At 46.6% G+C, this 20,768-nt stretch overlaps 1 protein-coding gene across 3 annotated transcripts in view; it reads left to right on the top strand.

The window, feature by feature from the left end:
• Nucleotides 1-20,768, top strand: part of LOC121459049 (UV radiation resistance-associated protein) — a 215,635-nt gene that overhangs the window by 175,325 nt on the left and 19,542 nt on the right. For all 3 annotated transcript variants that reach the window (XM_041668550.1, XM_041668551.1, XM_041668552.1), the window contains one exon: nucleotides 20,364-20,455. In XM_041668550.1, the coding sequence (XP_041524484.1) occupies nucleotides 20,364-20,455 (92 nt within the window). The remainder of the gene's footprint in view (nucleotides 1-20,363; nucleotides 20,456-20,768) is intronic.

Below are 20,768 nucleotides of genomic sequence, written 5' to 3'. Positions count from 1 at the left end.
TCGCAACCATCTGTAACTCCAGTTCCAGGAGATCCCACAGCCTCTTCTGGCCTCTTTGAATACCAGGCACATATGCTGTGCACATACACACGTAGGCAAATACATATACACATGAAATAAGAATTAATAATCCTTACTTTTTTTTTAAAGAAAGCAAATAGTTCAGAGGCTAGGAAGTTAGTTGTTGGCGGGGACTGCTCTTTCGTTTCCCAGCCATTCAGATCTGAATAATCACACAGAAACTATATTAATTACAGTACTGTTTGGTCAATGACTGAAGCATATTCCTGGCTAACTCTTATATCTTCAGTTAACCCATTTCTACTAATCTGTGTGCCTGCGCTCTCGATAGATAGATAGATAGATAGATAGATAGATAGATAGATACATACATACATACATACATACATACATAATCTATCCTCCTGGCTTTGCTCTGCTAAGCCATTGGCTGAAATAGCTTTATTCATTAACCAATGGTAATAAAACATACAGCTTACAGAGGGGAGTCCCACACCAGTTAGTGGTTAGGCGTGCACACTGCTCTTGTGAAGGCCCAGATAAGGGAGGCTCACAACTGCCTATGATTCTAGCTTCAAAAGATCTGTGTGTTTAACCCACCACATCACCTTCACCAAAGTCTCTGTCAGTAAATGCCTTTGGGTTTTTATTATTATCTCCTTTTGAGCAGTTTGACTCGATTGCTACTGTGACTCATTTGAGAAATCCACCAGGAACTTTGCTGTGCCGTGGCTATAGGGCTTCTTCCTATTTCACTTTTGATTTTGCCTTTATTGCTTTGCAGAGCTGTGCGTTCAGTGCATCGTACCAGGGATCCACAGCTCTGCGCACCCCTCTCCCCATTCCAGCTCATTACACATTCACCCCTGCATGTTATCCCAGGTGCAGAAGGAGAACGTTAGGTCAGAATGCCTTTGAATTTGCTCTTTGTGTCAGGCTTCCCACTGTGAAATGCCTGTTAGACTCACTGTAGGGTGACTCTCTGTTGGTGTTCTCTCCCCCACCCCACCCCCCCAGTAACCTTACACAGGATACTAGCGTTCACATCATTGACTATGTAGGGTTCAACAAGCAGCAGATTCCAAGAGTGGATTAGACAGCAAAATGGCGTATTAGAGGGGAGTGGAAAAGACAGAAACGGAAAGGAGGGAGGGGGACTAACTAGGAGGAATTTTAGACTGTGATTCAGCTCTGAAAAAGATCCATCCACACTGACAGGAAGCCCTCAAGCTCCTGCCCACTGGAGGATGCCCGCATACCACGGGTCTTATTTAGCATCTCTGCCATACAGTCATTGGCTGGGGTGCTGGAGCACAGGATGGATCCAGAATTTGTAGCGGGGACTTTCAGCCAATTGTGTGTGTCCTGTAATAGGTGGTCTGAAGGATGCACACCTTGGCTCCCACGCTCATGGTTCCCTTTATATCAGTGTAGAAGCTCTCTGAAACTTGGTCCAGAGTGGTAAATACAGTCAACACAGGGTCATATGAAATATGAGAAGGATATATATCAATAAGATATCAAGTGAAGTATATAAATAAAACATGTAAATCATTAGAACATAGTCATAATAAATGTTAGCTCCCCTCTCTACCCACTTTCTACTAGCCCGTGGTTAATTTTAGCTAACCAAGAGCACACGGTCAAGGCAGAGGTGACTCTGAGGTGGTCAGCATGGTCTGAAGGCCAGCGTGCCATCTGCAGTCCACACAGATGCATTCTTCCCGGGCTGCAGTCGGATTAGGAATCTACTCCACATCAGTAGACACTGCTCAGTCTAGGTGCTGCTTTTTTTGTTCATAGAGGGCACTGTCAGTGAGGATGCACCATGTTTGATGTTTGTCACAGCTCCTCGTTTGCTCTTAGTGCTTCTTTGAGAGTGATGATAGAAAAGCAGAAGCGAATCATTTTCAAAACCAACCTTTCTTTTTATGGCTTGAGGGGCTCCTGGCGGGTGTTCCGCCTGCCTGCAGGGCAAAGCCCTCCGTGCTGTGTAGTGTCGGGTCTGTCACCGAGGAAGGACCCTGGTGCCTTTATCATCCTTCGGATCAGGGCCATGATCGCACCTCAGAGTCGGCAGATCAGTCCTGTTTTCCACGGCTCCGCTCACTCTGCATCTCAGGAGCTCTTGCCGTGTGCCAGGCACTGCGTGCCTCCTTGAGCCCTCGGTTGTGCCCAGCCACATCAGCCCTGCCTGGGCTTTCTAGAGGACCAGAAAGGACTAGAAGACGAGAGTGCAACCTGGCTTGAGTCACAAAAGGTGACGTGCCGCCTGGCTGTGTCTTTGTAATGAAGAGTGTGACCCCATTACCACTGCTATCTAAGACGCGGCGTTTTGAACCTTGAGTGCCCTCGTTTGATCTACGAGCCTACATGGTTTTCGTTCTTTTCGTCACTTATTCCAGAAGTACTTGTCAACGCACAGCCAGGAAAGGGCCGGCTCCTGCCCTAAAGTGGGTGCTGGAATTTCCTTCACTTTGTGACTTTCTTCCCTGGGATGACCTTGGGCAGGGAGCCGTGAATCCAGGAAGCTGCTTGGCCCAGTCCCTCATGCAGGGATTTGAAGCGCTGGCTATATTTTGTGTTTAATTGTCAGCATCCCTTCCTGTTTGAGACTAATTCAATGGAGATTTGCTGTGTTTTATTTCTGTGTGTTCCCAGATCTATGCTAGCTTGTTAACATGATGTAGTAGACCAGGAATATCCAGTTTTGCTTTTGTACTCTTAAAAACTAAAGTGCACGTTCATAAAATTAAAGGGTCCCAAGAGCCAGTTAATATAAAGCAATATTTTCCCAAGGTCAGAAGTGATTTAATATGAAAGATCATATTTTATCGTAACCATAACAGGCTTAACAAAATCTAGACAGACAAATTGCTAGTTTAGAAATGATCTGAACTTGCTTTCTCCCAAAAAATTTAAAAACAAAGCAGAAACCCACAAGATTGCATGCATGGCACCAGGCGTGGGTGCGCTGTTCCCCATGGCTGTGGCTCTCGGCCACGATGAGAACGGCTCTGTTCTCATTGTCACGGAGCTTCTTGAAGCCCAGGCAACGCTGTTTCTAGCAAGGAACTACATCCCAACCCGGGCAGCCCGGTTTCTCATACCTTTTCATTGATGTAATTTGTCTTATTTTGGTTCCTTTCCTAGTGCCTACATTTTGTGAAGCCCTAACATAAATTATTGGCTTGTGAATCCCACGGCCTCAACCTCGCTCTCAATGGGCTGCCCCTGCAGTTCCTTCATTTTCATGTGTGAGAGATTTATTCTTCCTTAGTGGGTTCTAATGTTTCTCCCTGTGCATGTGTGCACACTTACACACCCTTTGGTGTGTATGCTTGTTAATATGCCTAGTACACAGAAATAACCAGTGAGAAAGGCAGGCATATTCTGGGTGAATTCCTTGGTGAGCTTCCTGGGAAATACTTCAGCTGACAGGTATGGTTTTAAAATTGATGCTCACTTCGTAGCAGGATTGTTTCTCAATCTGTTTTTGCTTATTCTTCTTAGGGATTCTTACTTAGCAGGACCCCGTCTGCCTCGTGTCCTCTGTGAGAGAATCAGTATTCCAAAAATCGACGTGGGCAGCAAAGATGCTGTCGTAGATAATGGCATGAGAGTCGTGTGTGGACGTGTGCCGTAGGTCATAGCATGAGAGCCGTGTGTGGACGTGGTGCCGTAGATCATAGCATTAGACCCATGTGTGGACATGGCTTCAGTCCTCACAGCACCCGTAACAGGTGGAATCACCCCAGTTTACAGATGAGCCCCTTAAAGCTCAGAAAGGGAAGCAACTTGCACGGCCGTGCAGTTAAATGAGGGTCAGGATGCTCTCTGGATAGATCTTCCTGTGTTGTTATTTGATTTGATCCTGACAGCATTCATGAAGATTGGCAGGGGTAATTGTCCTGTTTTCCCTTGACTACTTCACCAGGTCTGTTTTAGTCCAGAGACGTGTGTGTGACTTACTTTTATCTCTTATACTGATTGTTTGTTCAGTGATCCTGTGGCTAGAAAGCTCAAGTCCTTAATTTCTGGGACGCGTCCTTGTGTTCTTCAGTGCCCAGTTTCCTAGACAATGGTCCCCTGAGCCCACTTCTTTCCTACTGCCCATTACACTAGCGCTTGCTTTACCCCTGGTTCATGCCCTTGTGTTTTTCATTTATGCTTTCCTTAGTTTAATGACTAAGAACTTTTTCTCTCTGGCTAATATCCTTTTGTTCCATGTGTGTATTTCCTCTTACTTGCATTAACATACTAGAGATTATTTAAGTTGTTCTTGTTTTTTGTGGGGGGGTTGTTTTGTTTTGTTTTAGGGGTAATTGTTTTTGTTTTGTTTTCAAGACAGAGTTTCTCTGTGTAGTCCTGGCTATTCTGGAACTCAGCTCTGTAGACCAGGCTGGCCTCAAATTCACAGAGTCCACCTTCCTCTGTCCCAAGTGCTGGGATTAAAGGCGTGAACTCCCACTTCAGTCTAAAGCCCCAGGCCTTTTGCTGTTATTGTGGTTTGTTTTGGTCTTGGTCTTAGTGTATCATTTGTGTAGGAAGCGCTGAAAGCATAGACGGGTTTCTCAATTGTTAGGCTCACTATAGGGCGATTTAGCTCGGTTCTTTATCTAAAAGAGCAGCTAATGTCTTTCTCTGTGCTCTTACCTCTTAGCTTGTCAGGGGCCCTCTTGTCCTCCTGTGAAGCACAGGCCATTGCTTGTGTGGTGGAAGTGGAGTGGGAGAGAAGACCAGAATCTCCACATTGATGTGCGAGTCTCAGTGGTCTCAGCGCGGGTACAGGACCTTTGTCTTCAGTTGTTCCTGGTGTTTCCCGCTCCAGAGAAGAAAATGCTAGTGTGTCAATACAGGAGACTGAGCTCAGATTCAGGGGTATGATTGTATGAGTGGCTTTTAGCCGACCTTCTGTTGTTAATCCAATTAGGCTGCCATTTCAAAACGTGCCTGGAAAGAAGGCGAGGGAGGGAATGTAGAGAGGAGTGGAGGAAGTGGGGGGGATTCAGTGGGTGAAGTACTTGTACATGCATGGGACCTGGAGTTTGGATCCTCCGAATCCACATAAAAAGCCAGGCACAGCAACCTGAGTCTGAAAGCCAGTGCTGGGGGAGAAGACAGAGGCAGCCCTGGGTCATTGCCCAGCGAGTCCATCCTCAGCAGTAGCTCCAGGTTCAATGAGAGACCCTGTCTCAGAACAAGAAGTAAGATAGTGACTAAGAAAGGCAATCAGCGTTGACCTCTGGGCTCTGCTTGCACACGTACACACATACATGACCATGTATGTACACATACACCCAGATGAGTGTTCCCGCAAAGTCCCCAGAGCCACTGATTTCTGAACCCTTTGAGATTGTTGAGGGACAGCTCAGATTGCCTCTCAGCTTGGCTTCAAATTCAGCGTTTTCAAGTCTGCTTTACTGCTTGCCTATCCGCCTTTAAGCTTGCAACATTTTTTGTTTGTTTTTTTGTTGTTGGGTTTTGGGGTTTTTGTTTTGTTTTGTTTTTTGGTTGGGTACTAGACAGTAGAAATTTCCAAGAAACAGTCTCTGCACTTCCTCTTAATGTCCTAATGGACAAGAAATACACTTCCTTCTAAGACAGCCTACACAGGAAACTGAGGGGAACATGCTCTTCATATTGGAGCGTATTCAGTCCTTCTGTGATGGTTTAATCCACCGTGGTTTGCATGGTAAAGAAAGGACCTAGCACGGGGGCCATGACAATGTTAGACAGTCACAGCCTGAAGTAGGCAGGCCAGGGTTTGAATATCGTCTTGGCTTCTTATCGGTCATTGTATACCTTCTCAAACCTCAGTGCTGTCGTCTCTAAGGCAAACATAAGAAACCTCGATGGTGTCACACAGTATGAAAGGAGGGTAAGAGCTTGGCATCGGGAGGCAGGTCGCTTGTGTTGTTCCCACTGGTTCATTCAGTCAGGAAAACCATGTCAGTGTGTAAGGTTTGAACTGCAATCTACAAGACAAAGATTTTGTAGATCATCCTGTGTGTGTTGAGGAAAACGTCATAGCCTGGGTAGTCTAACCACCAGGTGCTGTCATGATGTTCAGGCTCGGTGAGGGCCGTTCCGGTTGGCAGACACAAGAGCAGAAGGAAACCTGCTCTCTCTTCCTTTGCACCCTGAGGGCTGCACACTCATGATCTTCCCCATATAAACCCCAGTGCCAGACAGCATTGTAGAGCAGGGTCCCAAACAAGAGGACTTCAAGAGGATCCCACACATCAGCCCATAGCAGCCAGGGCTGGAAGGAGCTAGGAGGCTGTTGGAAGCTGAAGGAACAGCGTGGTGTGGGCATAACTGTGAAGAGTCAAAGGCAAGGCCCATCCCAGGGCTGGCAGTGACTCGGGCTGGGACAGTGCTGGCACCAGGCAGCTGTCCCAGCATTTCATAGACAAAACACAGAGCAGCCAGGGACTCAAGGACCCCTTCTCTGTTAACCTTTATGTCACCGTGGCTTCATGAAAACTTTCTCTGACAGAGAGTAAAACTGTAATGGAAGTTATTGATAAGCCCAGAAATATATGTTAAATCTATCATTATGCAACTAATTTAAAACATAAGTAAAGAATATCCAAGGGGAGGAGATAGCCATCTTCCTATTTGGAAGCTTGTCCAAGAGGAGTGAAATTAAACCTGGCTGAGGCTCTGGGTTAATATTTAGAAATCAAAAAGGGAAAATGTTTAGCTCACCAGAGAAGTAATATTTTTAACAGGTAGAACTGCCTGGCAGTGGGCTGCAATGCCTGGGATGAATTAAGTCTGTAAGTTACTCACCGAGTTCCTGGCCGGGTGTGTGCTAAAAGCCAATGACTGTGGACAGAGACGTAAGAAATAAGTCTGTTCCATGGAGCCATCAAACCAAAGGGCCAACAGGGACAAAACTGTCCTTGCAAGGGAGCCGAAGAACACTGGAACTGTCTACATCTGCAGGAAGCCTCAGCCACTGCCCTCGGGCATTGGAGCCTAAGACACCTCCAGGCAGGGTAGGCCAGTGTCCCTCAGGGGCATGTAGTTTAAGACACCTCCCGGCAGGGTAGGCCAGTGTCTACCACACTTCCAGCTCTCCACCCGGGCAGTCACAGAGCTGTCCCCTTTTGCTCTTTGCCTCTGCAGCCTCCTTCCACTGGAGAATTGTCTCCTGGAAGTCCACAAGAGTAAGAAAGTGGTGCGTGGATGGGGGTTTTTCTCCATGTCTCCACTCCATCTCTTTTCCTTGTATAAAACCCACCCTCCTTTCTTGAGGCTGTCTTGTTTGTCTTTCTCTGCGCGCCCGTCACTGTCGTCTGACACACCAGCCCCTTTGGGACCCTCGGAATTTGGAGCCCTGTTAAAGTTTGCTGCTCCTCCAGCAGGGAGCATCGCTCTCCCACTCTCCCTCCTCCACCCCAGGCCTGGAGTGTCCCAACTTCCTTTTCTCTCTCTCTCTCTCTCTCTCTCTCTCTCTCTCTCTCTTCTAGGCATCTCACACTGCTCCCCTCCCTCCTGCTGACTCGATTGCCCGCTCAGCCCAGCAGGCTGTCAGTGTTCTCCAGACCTCCCTGTCCCCCGAGATTTAGTTAGGGGTCGCGTCTCTGTGCTTGAGTACTGTCCTCGGTTGTGATGTTTTAATATACCATGTTTCTGACTTTCAAGTCGCATTTCCTTTACATTGTGATGACTTTCAAAGCAGGCGCTGCCTTTTCTTGTGTGTGTTTGTAACGGCCCATGGCCTATGACAAAAAGGGTTCAATATCTGCTGGCTGAACGGATACAGGGTCAGGCTGCCCCCACCCTGCACCTCCACAGGTAGAACGGGAAGGATAGACAGTGTCCTAGCTAGGCTGGCTGGGTGGGTAGTTCAGGTTCCCTTTGATACTCACCAAATGGATATGTTACTGGTGAGTTAACTCCTGCAGTGTGTGACCCTGCCACTGTGAACCCCGTTTTTCTATGCCCTCGCTTCAGCCGACCCTGTCAGCACATCTCAACTTTGTAAACATTCCTTATCCAGTTAAGACCCCCAAATAGGAACATCGAGTCTTAGGTAAAAGAAACGGATGAAGAGTGAACCGGAAAAGTATGGTGTTATTGGTTAATCTGGGGCCGCAGTCGTGTTCTTAGGACCACTGAGGGAAGGGAGGAGAATTAGCATCTGTGGGGCTCTTGCCACTCACAGACTGTGTTATATCTCAAGCCCCACCATGACGGTAGGGGCAGGTGTTGCTGTGTACGTTCTCTGGGGGAGGAAGCCAGGCAGGGGCAGGGGAGAGGGCATTGTACAGGATCACACAAGTAGTAACTAGCAAGGCAAAGCAGACCCAGAAGACCAACTTCAGGGCTCTTTGGGTTTTTAAAACGCCTGTGCTATTTCACGTGAACTGGATTTTTGGGTTTTTGTTTGGTTGGTTGGTTTTGGTTTTGTTTTTATTTTGTTTTTATTTAAGAAAAAAGTCTCAGTGTAGCTCAGGTCTGTCTCAAACTGACAGTCCTGCCTTAGCCTCTCACATCCTGGATTAGAGCCACCAGCTGAACTGGCTTTTATTATATTATTGTTGAGTCAGAAATGTGGGGAGTTAGCTGGGAAATTAATGTCAAAGTGGTAATTTGAAGGTAGAAGATCACATTATTTAATAACCTTGGCATAGTCCTTGGAACCACTAATAGATTCAATTAGCAGCTTAGTATCATAGTTTTTCCAAAAATTAATAGTACCAGAGAATGATGTTTAAAAAGAAAATTAGGTTCTCACCTGCCAGCCCATTTCAGTGAATTTTTTTTTTTATTAAGAAAATGTTTGCAGTCCTGCTTTTTTGTGTGAAATTCAGCGAAAACAGTTCCTTGCCCAGTAGTCCAGACACAGAGCTCACGTTTGCCTCAGCGCTCCTTGCCTCCCAGCTGTGGGATTCCAGAGCCACTCACTCACCTTAGGTCCTGTGGTAGCTCAGTCCTGAGCCTCACAAAAGCTTTTCCCACAGGCTCTCCTCTCAGCGGGGAGGAGGGAAAGTGCACTTCACCCTTGACAACCCTGCATGGGCCCCCCCCCCCCCCGACATCTAGCAGTAAAGTGCACTGATAGTTTTACTGCACCCCACCCTACGTGCTGTGTGTGTGTGTGTGTGTGTGTGTGTGTGTGTGTGTGTGTAAACTGTCTTACAGTTTTTGATGTTTGGATTTTCAGATATATATGTATGTATTTGTAAAAAAATTACTTTGCCTCTATTGTAGTTTTTATTTTTCTTAACTTTGTCTCTTACCTAATAAATCAGTCCTACTTGCTATGGACTGTCCTATGGATTGATTTTTGTCTTGGTTTTTGTTTGCTTATTTTCTGAAGCAGTCTTGTGTGACTCAGGTTGGCCTCAAATTCACTGTGTAGCCAGGGATAACGTTGATTTCTATCCTTCTGCCTCTGCCTCCCGTGTTATGATATTTGAACTGAGACTATTATGCTCAGAAAGTTTTAGAAGCGTGTCCACGTTGTGCCTCCCCAGTATAGAACTGGTTCTCGTACTGTTCCGTCGCTACCACAGATCTGTCTTGTTCGTATGTTTTGAGTTACCCGACCTGCATCCTCTGAACTTTTGAACATCTGAATCTTACCCTAACAAAACTATCAAGATTTTAGGAAACCACAATCAGTGAAAAATAAAAACTCCGACGCCCCAATGAGGTGAGTGGGATGTTTTCTAGTGCTCCCCCCCCCCCCCAGCACCTAAACGAGCCACTGGGTAATTGGATAATTGGACCACAGCCCACCGTGCTTCCCGGCACATGGCAGAGGCGTGGAGACGCGAGGTGCTGGATAGAGTCACACGGATGTTCTCACCTGGCCGTTCTGCATCTGAACGCTATCTGTCAGCAGCTGCTCAGGCCTGGCCTCGTGGTGAAAGAGGCACAGATGGAATCTCACCTGCCTGCATTATCTCACAGTGCGTGGGTCAGAAGTCTGGTTCAGCTGGCTTGTCTGCTCAGGGTCTCTCAGGGCCAAAACCAAGGTGTTGGACCGGCTTGCTCTTGCGGGATGCTCTTGGGAATTACCCACTTGTGACTTGTTTAAATTGTTGGCAGAGTTCATCTCCCTTCAGCTACAGGTCCAAGGTTACCATTTTCTTGCTGGCTGTCAGCCGGGGGCCATCTTTTTTCTCATGTGACTTCTCATCTTCTGGCCAGAAATGTCCCATCAGGCCCTTCTCTCACCTCCAATTTCCTGACTTTCTCTTTTCCTGGCCCCCACTGGGGGGTGGGGGGGAATGTTTCTGAAGGTTTGTGATTAGATTAGACCCAATGATAGCTCCATTTGCGGTAAACATAAAGTAACACTGGAGAATAAAGGAGATAGGACCATTTTAAAATTATGCCTGCTATCGTCCACTTCAGACTCAAATAACGAAGGAAGTTATGCTTCCCTTATGTATTTATGTAACTGTCACTCCCTTGATGGGTAATCTCTTTCTGGGGAGTATTTATGACGGTCATTTTATGATCATCCCCTTTCCGGCCTTCCATTCAGGGCGGCTAGTCTCTCGTGGGGGTATCCCCCACTGGTCCTAAGTGATGCCCTCTGGTAGCGGGGGAACCGTTAAAGAGAGTGGATTCTTGCAGAACATCACTGAGGGCTAGTTCTTGAAGAATATGATGGGACACCAAGTCTTCCTCTTCCTGCCCTTGTTTATACCACACTTCCGTCACGATGTGTTACCTCGCCAGAGGCCCAAGGCAGGGGAGCCCAGACCAGAACCTCCAAAACCATGAGCCAAAACAGCTCCTCTTTCTGTATATATTAATTGCCTCAGGAATTTCACTATACTGAAAGGAAGCTGGCCAATACAAGTGTATATCCAATGAGTTGGTTTTTCTTAATGAGTTGTTAGATCAGACAATGCTCTGCTGGTCCGGGTGTTCCTGAAGCTCTGTTTATTTAGGGTCAATCAGAGACTAAACAGTGGGCACGCAGAAAGTCATTGAACTTCCGCGAAACAGCTCGAAAGGCATGAAGTAGTTGTATCATAATGAAATTAACCTTTCTTAGAGGAGAAAATGTATTAATAAAAGAAAAGTGTATTCCAGAGAACACTATTGCCTTTAAAGCACTTGATTACCAGATTCTCTTAAAAACAAAACTGGAGGAGGTTTGAAAATGAGAAGAACAATAAAGATGCCATGGAATTAATGATGTAAATATGTCTGAGTAGAAACACAACTGTTGGGAATCAAGAGAGGGAAACATTGCTTTGATGAGAACTGGTGGTCTCCTCTGTAAGCGCTGCTGCTAAATGAGGAGCAAGCGGAGAGAATCTTTCCTCACCAACATGTAAATATTTAAACAGTGGCGTGTCCAGCTCTTGAGCTGGATTCAAATGGCAGCCTCCCACACCTGCTCCTGGGGAGATGGCGGGCAGTGCCCTTAGCTTCTTTAACTCACACCACTGATCCTGTGTGGTTGTTTTGGTGATTAACGGAACTGCACATGTAAACCCTCAGGCTACATGCGACAGGTTGAGAATGAATCGAGATGTCTGTAAGCATCGCTACTCAGGTGGTTAAGAACCAAAATGGCAGGGTTCACAAACTTGGGATGCAAATTCAAACCCTACAGTTTAACTCTGTCTCTGAATCTCAAATTATCTCCAGTTCCCTTGCTACATATGTGTGTGTTCATAAGCATCTATGCATGCACATATTCCTGCCTTCATACCATCACCACACACAGACTGCTCAATAGTTACCAGATTGAGTAATTGCTATTAATGATCAGGTATGGTATTTGTGGCTACTAGATCATATAGAAAGTGCTGCTGCTCCTCTGTGCCTAAATTTACAATAACAGATTTTTAAAATTAATTTGTATATGTACATGTGCGTGCATGAAATGCCAGAGATTGATGTCTGGTGTCTCCTTTCCTCTCCTGTTTACTTTTTAAAGCAGCTTCTCCCAGGCCTGTAGCTCAGTTTGACTGGCCGGCCAGCAAGCCCCAGAAACCTGCCTGCCTCTGCTTCCCCAGCTCAGGGAATACATGTGCATCCACCATGCCCAGGCTTCTGCATGGGTGCTGAGGTCAAACTCAATCCTTGGGCTTGTGTGGCAAACTCTTCACCAGCTGAGCCATCTCTCCAGGCCTGAGTTCATTTGTTCTTCCAGTGAAACTCTGAAATTTAGAGTCATCTGTTTGCCGATAGGGGCCAGGGTCTTGCTGTACTTGGGTTAGGGTCTAGAGCCACCACTCTGCTTCGGAAGGGATCCCTGAATTTATGATAATATTTTCATTTTTCTATGCATTCTATCTTTCTTCCTGTGGATGATCCCCATTAAGTATAAGATAGTGTTTATTGAGATCAACAAGATCTGTTGTAACTGGATTAGATAGAAGTGGTGTTGAACAGGGCTCCTAACTGGAAGGTATTAAGATAAACCAGTGGGGTCTTAGGTGTTCAGCGGGGCAGCTCATGGAAATGCAGGTGGGCCAGAGGAAACACAGTGGCAAACAAGCACTCAAAATAAAAAATGCTCACTACTAGTCAGCAGGGACACTGCCGCACGGTCTCTTGGGTAGGTTATTTATTTAGGGCCGGAGACTGAGCCTAGGACCTTGCGCGTGCTAGGGAAGTACCCTGCACTTTGCACTGGCTTCTCCCAGCCCCAGAATTGCCAAAAGTCTTCACACTGACAGTGTCAGCTGCAGACAGTAAGCAAAGCCACCCAAGCAATAATGCTCTGACGCAAAGAATGTAACATTGTTGACTTCTTTCAGAAACTTGGGTATCTTTAAAAGGAATTTAACCCTATATCTGCCCTTGGAATAGCAATTCCACTCCCAGATACTGTCACAAGGAAGACAAAACTGTAAATCCAATTGAAAACTGTATCCAAATATTTAAAGCACTTTTTAAAAATAATTTATTTAACTTTATTTTATGTGCATTGGTATAAAGGTATTATATCCCCTGGAACTGGAGTTACAGACAGTTGTGAGCTGCCATGTGGGTGCTGGGAATTGAATCCAGGTCCTCTGAAAGAACTGCCAGTGCTCCTAACCCACTGAGCCATCTCTCCAGCCCCCTTAAAGCACTTACTTAATATGCAAAACAGAGAGACAACTAAGTAGCCATCAGCTGGTGTAGAGAAGGAAGCAGTTGGGGGCACAGCCATCCAGTCGATCGCTGGAAACTGAAAACATAAACTCCTCCCACGGACAACAGCCTGTGTGGATCTCAGTCATAATGAGAGAGGTGAACACTAAAGGCTGCATTTACTACTACTACTATTATTATTATTCCCTGTGACTGTCCTGCAACATCCTGGAAAATGGTTTCTGTTATAATCTAATGCAATTTTGATCTAATATGCAGTTCCAAATGCTGCCAGATTGCACCAACAAGAGGCAGGAATGCTGAGTTGGATCTGATTGGGTCAGAGATCAAGGTAGAACAGGTCATGAGTGAAATCGGTGTGTGCCGTCTGTCAGCACTGGGGCAGAGTAAAGGCTGGGCCCGCTGGACTGCGCGGGCAAGCACACCCATGGATTCTGCACGGTTCTGGCTACCCTTTATTAGTACACGGCCTTCCTTTGAAGGGGATTAATTAAACTGCTTACAGCTGCTCCCACATGTGTGTGTTGCTTGTCCACTCCATGTTAATTGCTGGTCCTCATAAGTTGGCTGCCTGCCAGTGATGGAGACTCGGCTTGTTGTGGGGTCCTCTGGCCATGACATGGCGGTGGCCATCTTAAGATCAGAGCAGCTCTGATTAACCCACAGGAGACATATAGGGTCCACAGGCACCCCTCAGAGAGTGGGGGAGGGCTTATGAGGTTACACAGGGCTAGGTCACTAGGCGCACTTGAGGTCCTCCCCTCTCTAAGGATGGAAAAATAGCAAAGCATTGCGGTGCCAAGAAACAAGCCTGCAGTTAGAACCCAGAGGCTTGGCCTCACCCTGCCCTGGGGTCTGCTGGGACCTCTCCTCCCTCGGGGTGACGGAAGCAGGTGGGGAGGTGTTTTCAATACCGTTGGGCTCTCATATTAATCCATGTTCTGAGGGCCGTTGACCGTGTGTGTGCCTTGGAGAGTGTCTGGAGCTCTGTGGAGCTGTTAAACTGGATGCTGAGGCTTCAGAACTCGGGGTGGCAGGCCTAGCCTTGTCCAGTGTTTACATTACAGCCCATCTATCCTGGACAAGACTGGCATGTGTTTATAGATAGGCTTGGGAAAGTATTTAGGTTGTTCTTGCGACCAGAGGCTCATAATCAAGTTTTTATGCTTTTCCTTGGAGATGTATGTTGTCAAGACTCACTCTAAGAAACAGTGTGGTTGTTCATGCCAAGAACTCTCAAAGTAGCCTTTCCACATCTCTGAATGAGTCTTGGTTTCTTCGAGAAAGGCAGTTTTGGACATGGTAGTGCCCTTTTTTAAAGCTCATAATCTAGCTCTTTTCAAGTCAGTGGGACCCTAGTTTTTCATCCTGAATTGAAATATTAGGAACCAATCCTGCAGAGATTTTTAACTACATGAGCCAGAACTCTGAAGCTAAGTCTTTGATGCATATGTACATTTTTAATTTCTCCCTTTTCAGTTCCTGCAGACCAGTTCTCTTTGTAGTCATGTTCACTGTAATCCCATCACGAAAGTGTTGATGTCTTAGTAACCTTTATTGAAGCCACATATTAATCCACATTCCCTCACGGTAACAGACGGTTTGTATCAAACATCATGCAGCTCTGTTCAGACTCCATATGGAACTAATAAGCCACGCAATAAGTGGCCTTGTGTGGATGAGTGTACTTTGGGGTATTTGTGTGTGTGTGTACACACAAGTTGTCTAAAGTGAACGTCTCTTCTGCCAAAACCTAAATGACAAAATGGTTCCTAAACCCCCAGAGTCTTTCTTGACCTCGGAAAATTGTGTTTAAAAATTAAAACTCAAATTGAGCACTTGGATGTGAAAACCGACGTCCCCACTCAACCGGACACTCACTGATAGAGACTCTTGCTCTGTCTTCCAAGTCCGTCTCTGGACCTGCTGTGAGGCTGCCCTCACCACGCTGTGCAAACCAGTTCACCCCAAGCCCCATGAGCTCTAACATCGAGGTCAACTGCCTCACTTGGTAAAACTCACAGCCACCGGATGGGCCTTGGGATGAGACAGCGTACTTTATTTGGGGAGAAGAAAACGGTTCCTGGAATTTGGCACGGCTGTAGTTGGTGTTGCGGTCCAAATGTACCCTTTGCTCCAGTTTCTGGTGCTCCTAGACAGTGCTGTATTAATTCACCCAGAGAGACCGCACCATCACTGTCTACTTCCCATCTACTTTATTATCTGCATGCGCCTTTTTATCCTCATTGCCCACCACTGAATTGCAGAGCAGTTTAATTGGTTCTGTGGAGTGTCCTAGACCAATCCAAGGAAATTGAACTTCAGATTAATTGAAACCAAAATTTCATTTATGAACTGCCTAGCCTCTGGGTGGTGGTACAGGAAGAGGCTGCTGCAAAAGGTGTTTATTTCAGAGCTGAATTTGAGGTGGTTAGACCCAAAGCAATATTTTTTTTTTTTTGGCCTGGATCCCTTGTCCTTCCCCTCCCCAGTAGGAAGAGAGGTGGAAGTATCTGGGTGCAGGGGGCGATGGTGGTCAGTGATGGTGGCCTTTGGAGCTGAGGCAAGGAGAGGAAACAGAAATGGAGCGTTTTGGTGGCTTGGCCTCCTGATCTCTCCCTTGAACTGCTGGTTCTCCAGTGCCTACCCTGTAAGGCAGGCTCCATCCTCTGTAATCAGATTGTGTGTAATCGGGGTTCTCTAAGTCCTCTCTCTCCCTCCACACACACACGCACATGCGCACACACACACACACGGAATTTATTAGATTTGCTTTACAGGCTGTGGTCCTGCTAGTTCAGCAATGGCTCCCTCCCAACAGAATCTAAGAATTGAATAGCTGTTTGGCCCAAGAGACTGGATGTCTCAGATGGGCTTCAGTATATGTCAGAAGGCTCTAATACCATAGAAGAAATGAATTTATCAGCGAGAGTGAGGTGGAGCCCAGATTTAAGGTGGATCTTCCAGCTTCAAATGCTCCAAGCAAGAAAAATCCCTTACAGGTGTAGCCAACAGCTCGGGTTTTAGTACCAGATAAAGTACTGTCCATGCTCATCAGTCTCCATGGCAGGCCAGAAGGATGCTGTTGGTCCTCTTTGTTCCATTACCTGCTGGAGGGCTTACATGGTAAGGAGGGTTCTGTCTAAGTGTGTGGTTCCAAAGACGGCTCGCCCACTGGGCGCCAGGTGTGCTGATGAGTGAGGGGCTGAACCAGACATCTGGAGCTTAGTAAGCCCAGGTCTTTCTCCGTGCCTGTCTTTCCAACTTTGCCCTTTTCTCTTTCCTTTCCTTTCCTCTCATGTTTTGACAGTACCTTACCAGGGTGACTTGTTAAAGAACATGAAATTTTAAAAGCTTGGAACTGTTTGACCAGCTCGACCCAGGAGGAAGTTTGCACAGAGCCACGCTGGGGCTGTCACTGGGGGGCCTGACCCCCCCACATCACGTGTCAGTCGTCCCATTCCCGTGTTATTATCATGAAGCTATTAACACGTGTGCTTCCACCACTGCCTCTCCAGCCAGAGTCAAAATTAGCATTTAAAATACGAGCTTAATACTTAAGATTTTGCCCTTTGATGGGAAGTAATGCATTTCTTCCTTTGCCAATTCCCTTCTAATTAGTTAAGTAATAAGCTCTTACTGAGCGGTTTTAAGCCCAGCCTAGTGGTAGGTGCAGTGGTGATCAAACAGAAAGAGTGTGCATGCACATTAATGATAGTAAGACTGTTTGCTTGAGTACTTGCCTGGGCCGGACACTGGCTTTGACCCACTGCATGCTTTGAGGCAAGAAACATCCCCACTTTATACGGAAGAAAACTGAAACTCCAACAAGTGAACTGGCTGACCAGAAGACACACCTGGGGGTCGGGGGAATGGACTCAATGGATGGACGTGGTGTGCTTCGTCAGATGGGGAAAGAGTTAATTAAGGTTTCTTCACAGTGTGAGTATGTATTGATAGGTACACTCACAAATTCAGCAAGCAGGAAAAAAAATGGCAGCTTATTTATTTCAAACAAGCAACGAGAAAGGAACTGAGCATTATTTGTGGAAGCATAGTAAGTTCAGCATGTAGCTTTGGAGCCTGTCCTGGAAATCAATCTGTAGACCAGGCTGGCCTCGAACTCACAGAGATCCATGTGCCTCTGCCTCCCGAGTGCTGGGATTAAAGGTGTGCACCACCACCACCCGCTCAACATTTGATTTAAGAATAGTGGGATGCTGAAATCAAGTGTGGTGGCAATGCCTATAATCAAACACATGGGAGGTGGCAGCAGGAAATTCGGGGATTCAAGGCCAGCCTTGACTACATAGCATGTTTCAGGCCAACTGGGCTACATAAGACCTTGTTTCCAAAAATAATAAAAATGGTACTGACTGTACTGAAGACAGTAAGAGGAAAGCATGTGGGGTGGGTGGAGAGTTGAGTTCCCGGTGCAGTGAGAGTGGGTAAGATTGTGTGAACGAGAAGTGGCTGAGTTCTCATCGTCCACAGATGGAGCATGGTGGGTGCTGCTGAAGATGCGGTTTAGGAAGGAGCAGCTGGAAGCAGTTGTTCCCAGAGAGCAGGCGCTGGTATTGACTCATGGCAAACTTGTGGTGCTTCAAGTTTCCAAGGCCGTCCCTGGAGAGCAGGCATTGGTATTGGCTCATGGTGACTGTGGTGCTTTAGGTTTCTGAGGTCCTCCCAGCATTTTATTATTAAACCCTGAATTTAAACAGAAACTGTAAACAGAGACTGCACTTTTGTCTTCCGGCCACCCGGACCCGAATAATCACACAGAGACTGTATCAATTATAACACTGGTTGGCCAGTGGCTCGGGTGTATTCCTAGCCAGCTCTTACATCTCAAGTTAACCCATCTCTATTAATCTATGTATCGCAATGAGGCTGTGCACAGCTTACCGGCGATGCTCTGGCATCTTTCTCCTTCAATGACTACTTGGCGTCTCCCTGACTCCACCTTCTTCCCTCCTGCTTGGATTTTCTGCTGTGCTATATTCTGCCCTGCCATAGCCCAAAGCAGCTTCTTTATTAACCAATGGTAATAAAAACATATTCACAGCATTATGAGGGGAATCCCCATCAGAAATACATATGATAGGAACATTTTTTTTCTTGAGACAGGGTCTCATGTACCCCAGGCTAACCCTAAACTCTATATATAGCCTAAGATGACCCTCAGCTTCTTTCTGGTCCTCCTGCATCAGCCTCCTGAGCACTGGAATCACAGGCCTCTGCCTCCACACCCAGTTTATGTGGTGCTGGGAACGAACCCAAGGCTTTGCTTATGCAAGGAGAGCCCTCAACTGTCAGAACCACAGCACAAACAGTCTCCTTTCGTTCTCTCTGCTGAGAACTGAGCACGAGCGTGGCGGGTGGAACCCAGAGCTGTAATCAGAAGGCCGTGCGGAGCAGCTGAGAGGCCAGGTGCCTTTGTCAGCCTCGGTTTCTTCATTTACAGGGCTGGGAAGGCAGTCCAGTCTTCTCCCCGAGCCCTGCTAGCTCACAGTCCAGTCTTCTCCCCAAACCCTGCTATCTCACTCGGTAGTGCAACAGAACAAATGGTTAAGGCCTCACTGGAGGCTCATTCCGTCTCTCTCTCTCTCTCTCTCTCTCTCTCTCTCTTGAAATCATACCTTACAGAGAAACTTTCACTGTGGTCTCAAACAACTCAACCCCTGCCTTCCATTGTGAAGGCAGCTGACTGTATGCTGGCCCAGAGACACAGTTTCCTGCTAGTCCACATGGACTTTTTTTTTAATATTTAATATTTTTCAGTATGAATCACAGGTGAAATTTTTATGCCATGTGTAAACAATTTCACTTTTTATTGAAACAATGAATTCCAGAATGTCATATTGGGATATCAGCCATTTTGCTTTTATCAATGTATGGAAAAAATGCTTTTATATTAATATAAGGAATGATGTCATTTAATATGGAGTAGATCTTATAATTCAAGGCTAGCAAATCTCAGGAGGTGATTTGGGTCACCAAACTAAGTTTGAAAGGGAGAGAATATTTTCCTGTGGCCTCTCAAGAGCTGTTACCAATTTTCTCCCCAGCCGTCAGAGTGGATGGAACAGAAAGGCTTGTGAAAAACAGGCCCAGACTAGTGTTGTCTGCCCTGATGAACCAGTGGTCTGGAGAAATTTACCACTAGCTTAAATAATAGCTAAGGCACCTTCCAGCTCTCACACCGTAGGCGTCTGCCTCCCGACTTGACGTGTGTTCATTCAGAACATCCTAGAAGCTCACCTGTGTTTTGTGATCCTCCCTTTATCGTCTCAGTCCCAGAGAGTAAACTCCAAAAAATCAAATGAGTGCTAGATGCTTGTGTGTTCAATTGATCTTTTTGGTAACAAAGTCTTACTTAACTCTTAAATTCACTTTATTTTTCATTCTTTTATCTTTGGATAAAACTAAGGATAAAACTCAGCAGCCCCCCCCCCCAATTCACACACAAGACACAGTGAATGCTATAGAGAAACCCAGAGCCCCTGTGAAAATGACATAAGTACATGTGATTTAAAATCTCTGAGGGGCCGGAGAGGGGCTCAGTGGGAAGAGTATGGAGTGCCCTAGCAGAGACCAGGGTTGGATTCCCAGCACCGCGTCTGGTGGCTCCCTAACTACTCCAGCTCCAGAGGACCCTAGCGCCTCTCCTAGCTTCCTTGGGCATATACTTATGCACGCAAACATACACACAGACACACCACATATACACAGAGCTGCAGGCGGTTCTGTGCAAACATACACACAGGCATACCACATATACACAGAACTGCAGGTTCTGTGCAAACATACACAGAGACTCACCACATATACACAGAGCTGCAGGTTCTGTGCTTAGCAGCGCTTACTGCTCTCACAGAAGACCCAGGTTCAGTTTCTGGTGCCTCCATGGTGGCCCACAACCTCCTGTAACTCCAGTTCCAAAAAATCCTACACGCTCTTCTGGCCTCTGGGCTCTGGGCCATGTGTGGTGCACACACATAGGCAACACAGTCATACACATAAAATAAAATAAAAAAAGTGAATCTCTTCTAGCTTAAATACTCCTGGTGAGGTGTGTGCATGGCGTTAGGAAAACTCACAGAGGTCTGGGAATGGAAAAGACCAGACCAAGACTCAGGTTGGCCACGTGTTCAAGTTGAAGGTGCACGTGAAGAACCATGCTGTCCCTCTGTGCAGCTGAGATGGCCGTCGTACACTTAAATTAAAATGCTGTTCTCCTCCTGTTGCAGCTGAGATACCAGCATGGCCTGGGGACTCCAGACTTGAGGCAAACCCTTCCTAACCTGAAAAACTTCATGGAGCACGGACTCATGGTCAGGTGGTGAGTATCTCTGTTTGACGCCCACATGGCTCTGCGCCCGCCTGCTGAGCTTTCTTCTGCAGTGAGACACCTGAGGAAGAGAACAGGCAGCCGTGTCCGCTTGTAACCTAAGCTCCACTCTGACCCAGGCAGCAGAGCACCCTCTGGGGGAGAGGCAAAGCAATAAGGGAAGTCAGCTGGGATTAATGAGGCCTTCAGATGAGCATCAGGACCAGTGGCTAGAATTAGAATCTGAGCCCAAGGATGCTACTAAAATGTGCCTTTGTCACTGCGTGCTGGCCCACAAGGGCAGGCTGTCGCGTAAAGTCTCAGC

This window comes from Microtus oregoni, unplaced genomic scaffold (genome assembly GCF_018167655.1).
Source record: "Microtus oregoni isolate MIOR12 unplaced genomic scaffold, Mior012 000018F_ref0000195, whole genome shotgun sequence".
Classification (NCBI taxonomy): Eukaryota; Metazoa; Chordata; class Mammalia; order Rodentia; family Cricetidae; genus Microtus; species Microtus oregoni.
This window is presented reverse-complemented; position numbering and strand designations above follow the sequence as displayed.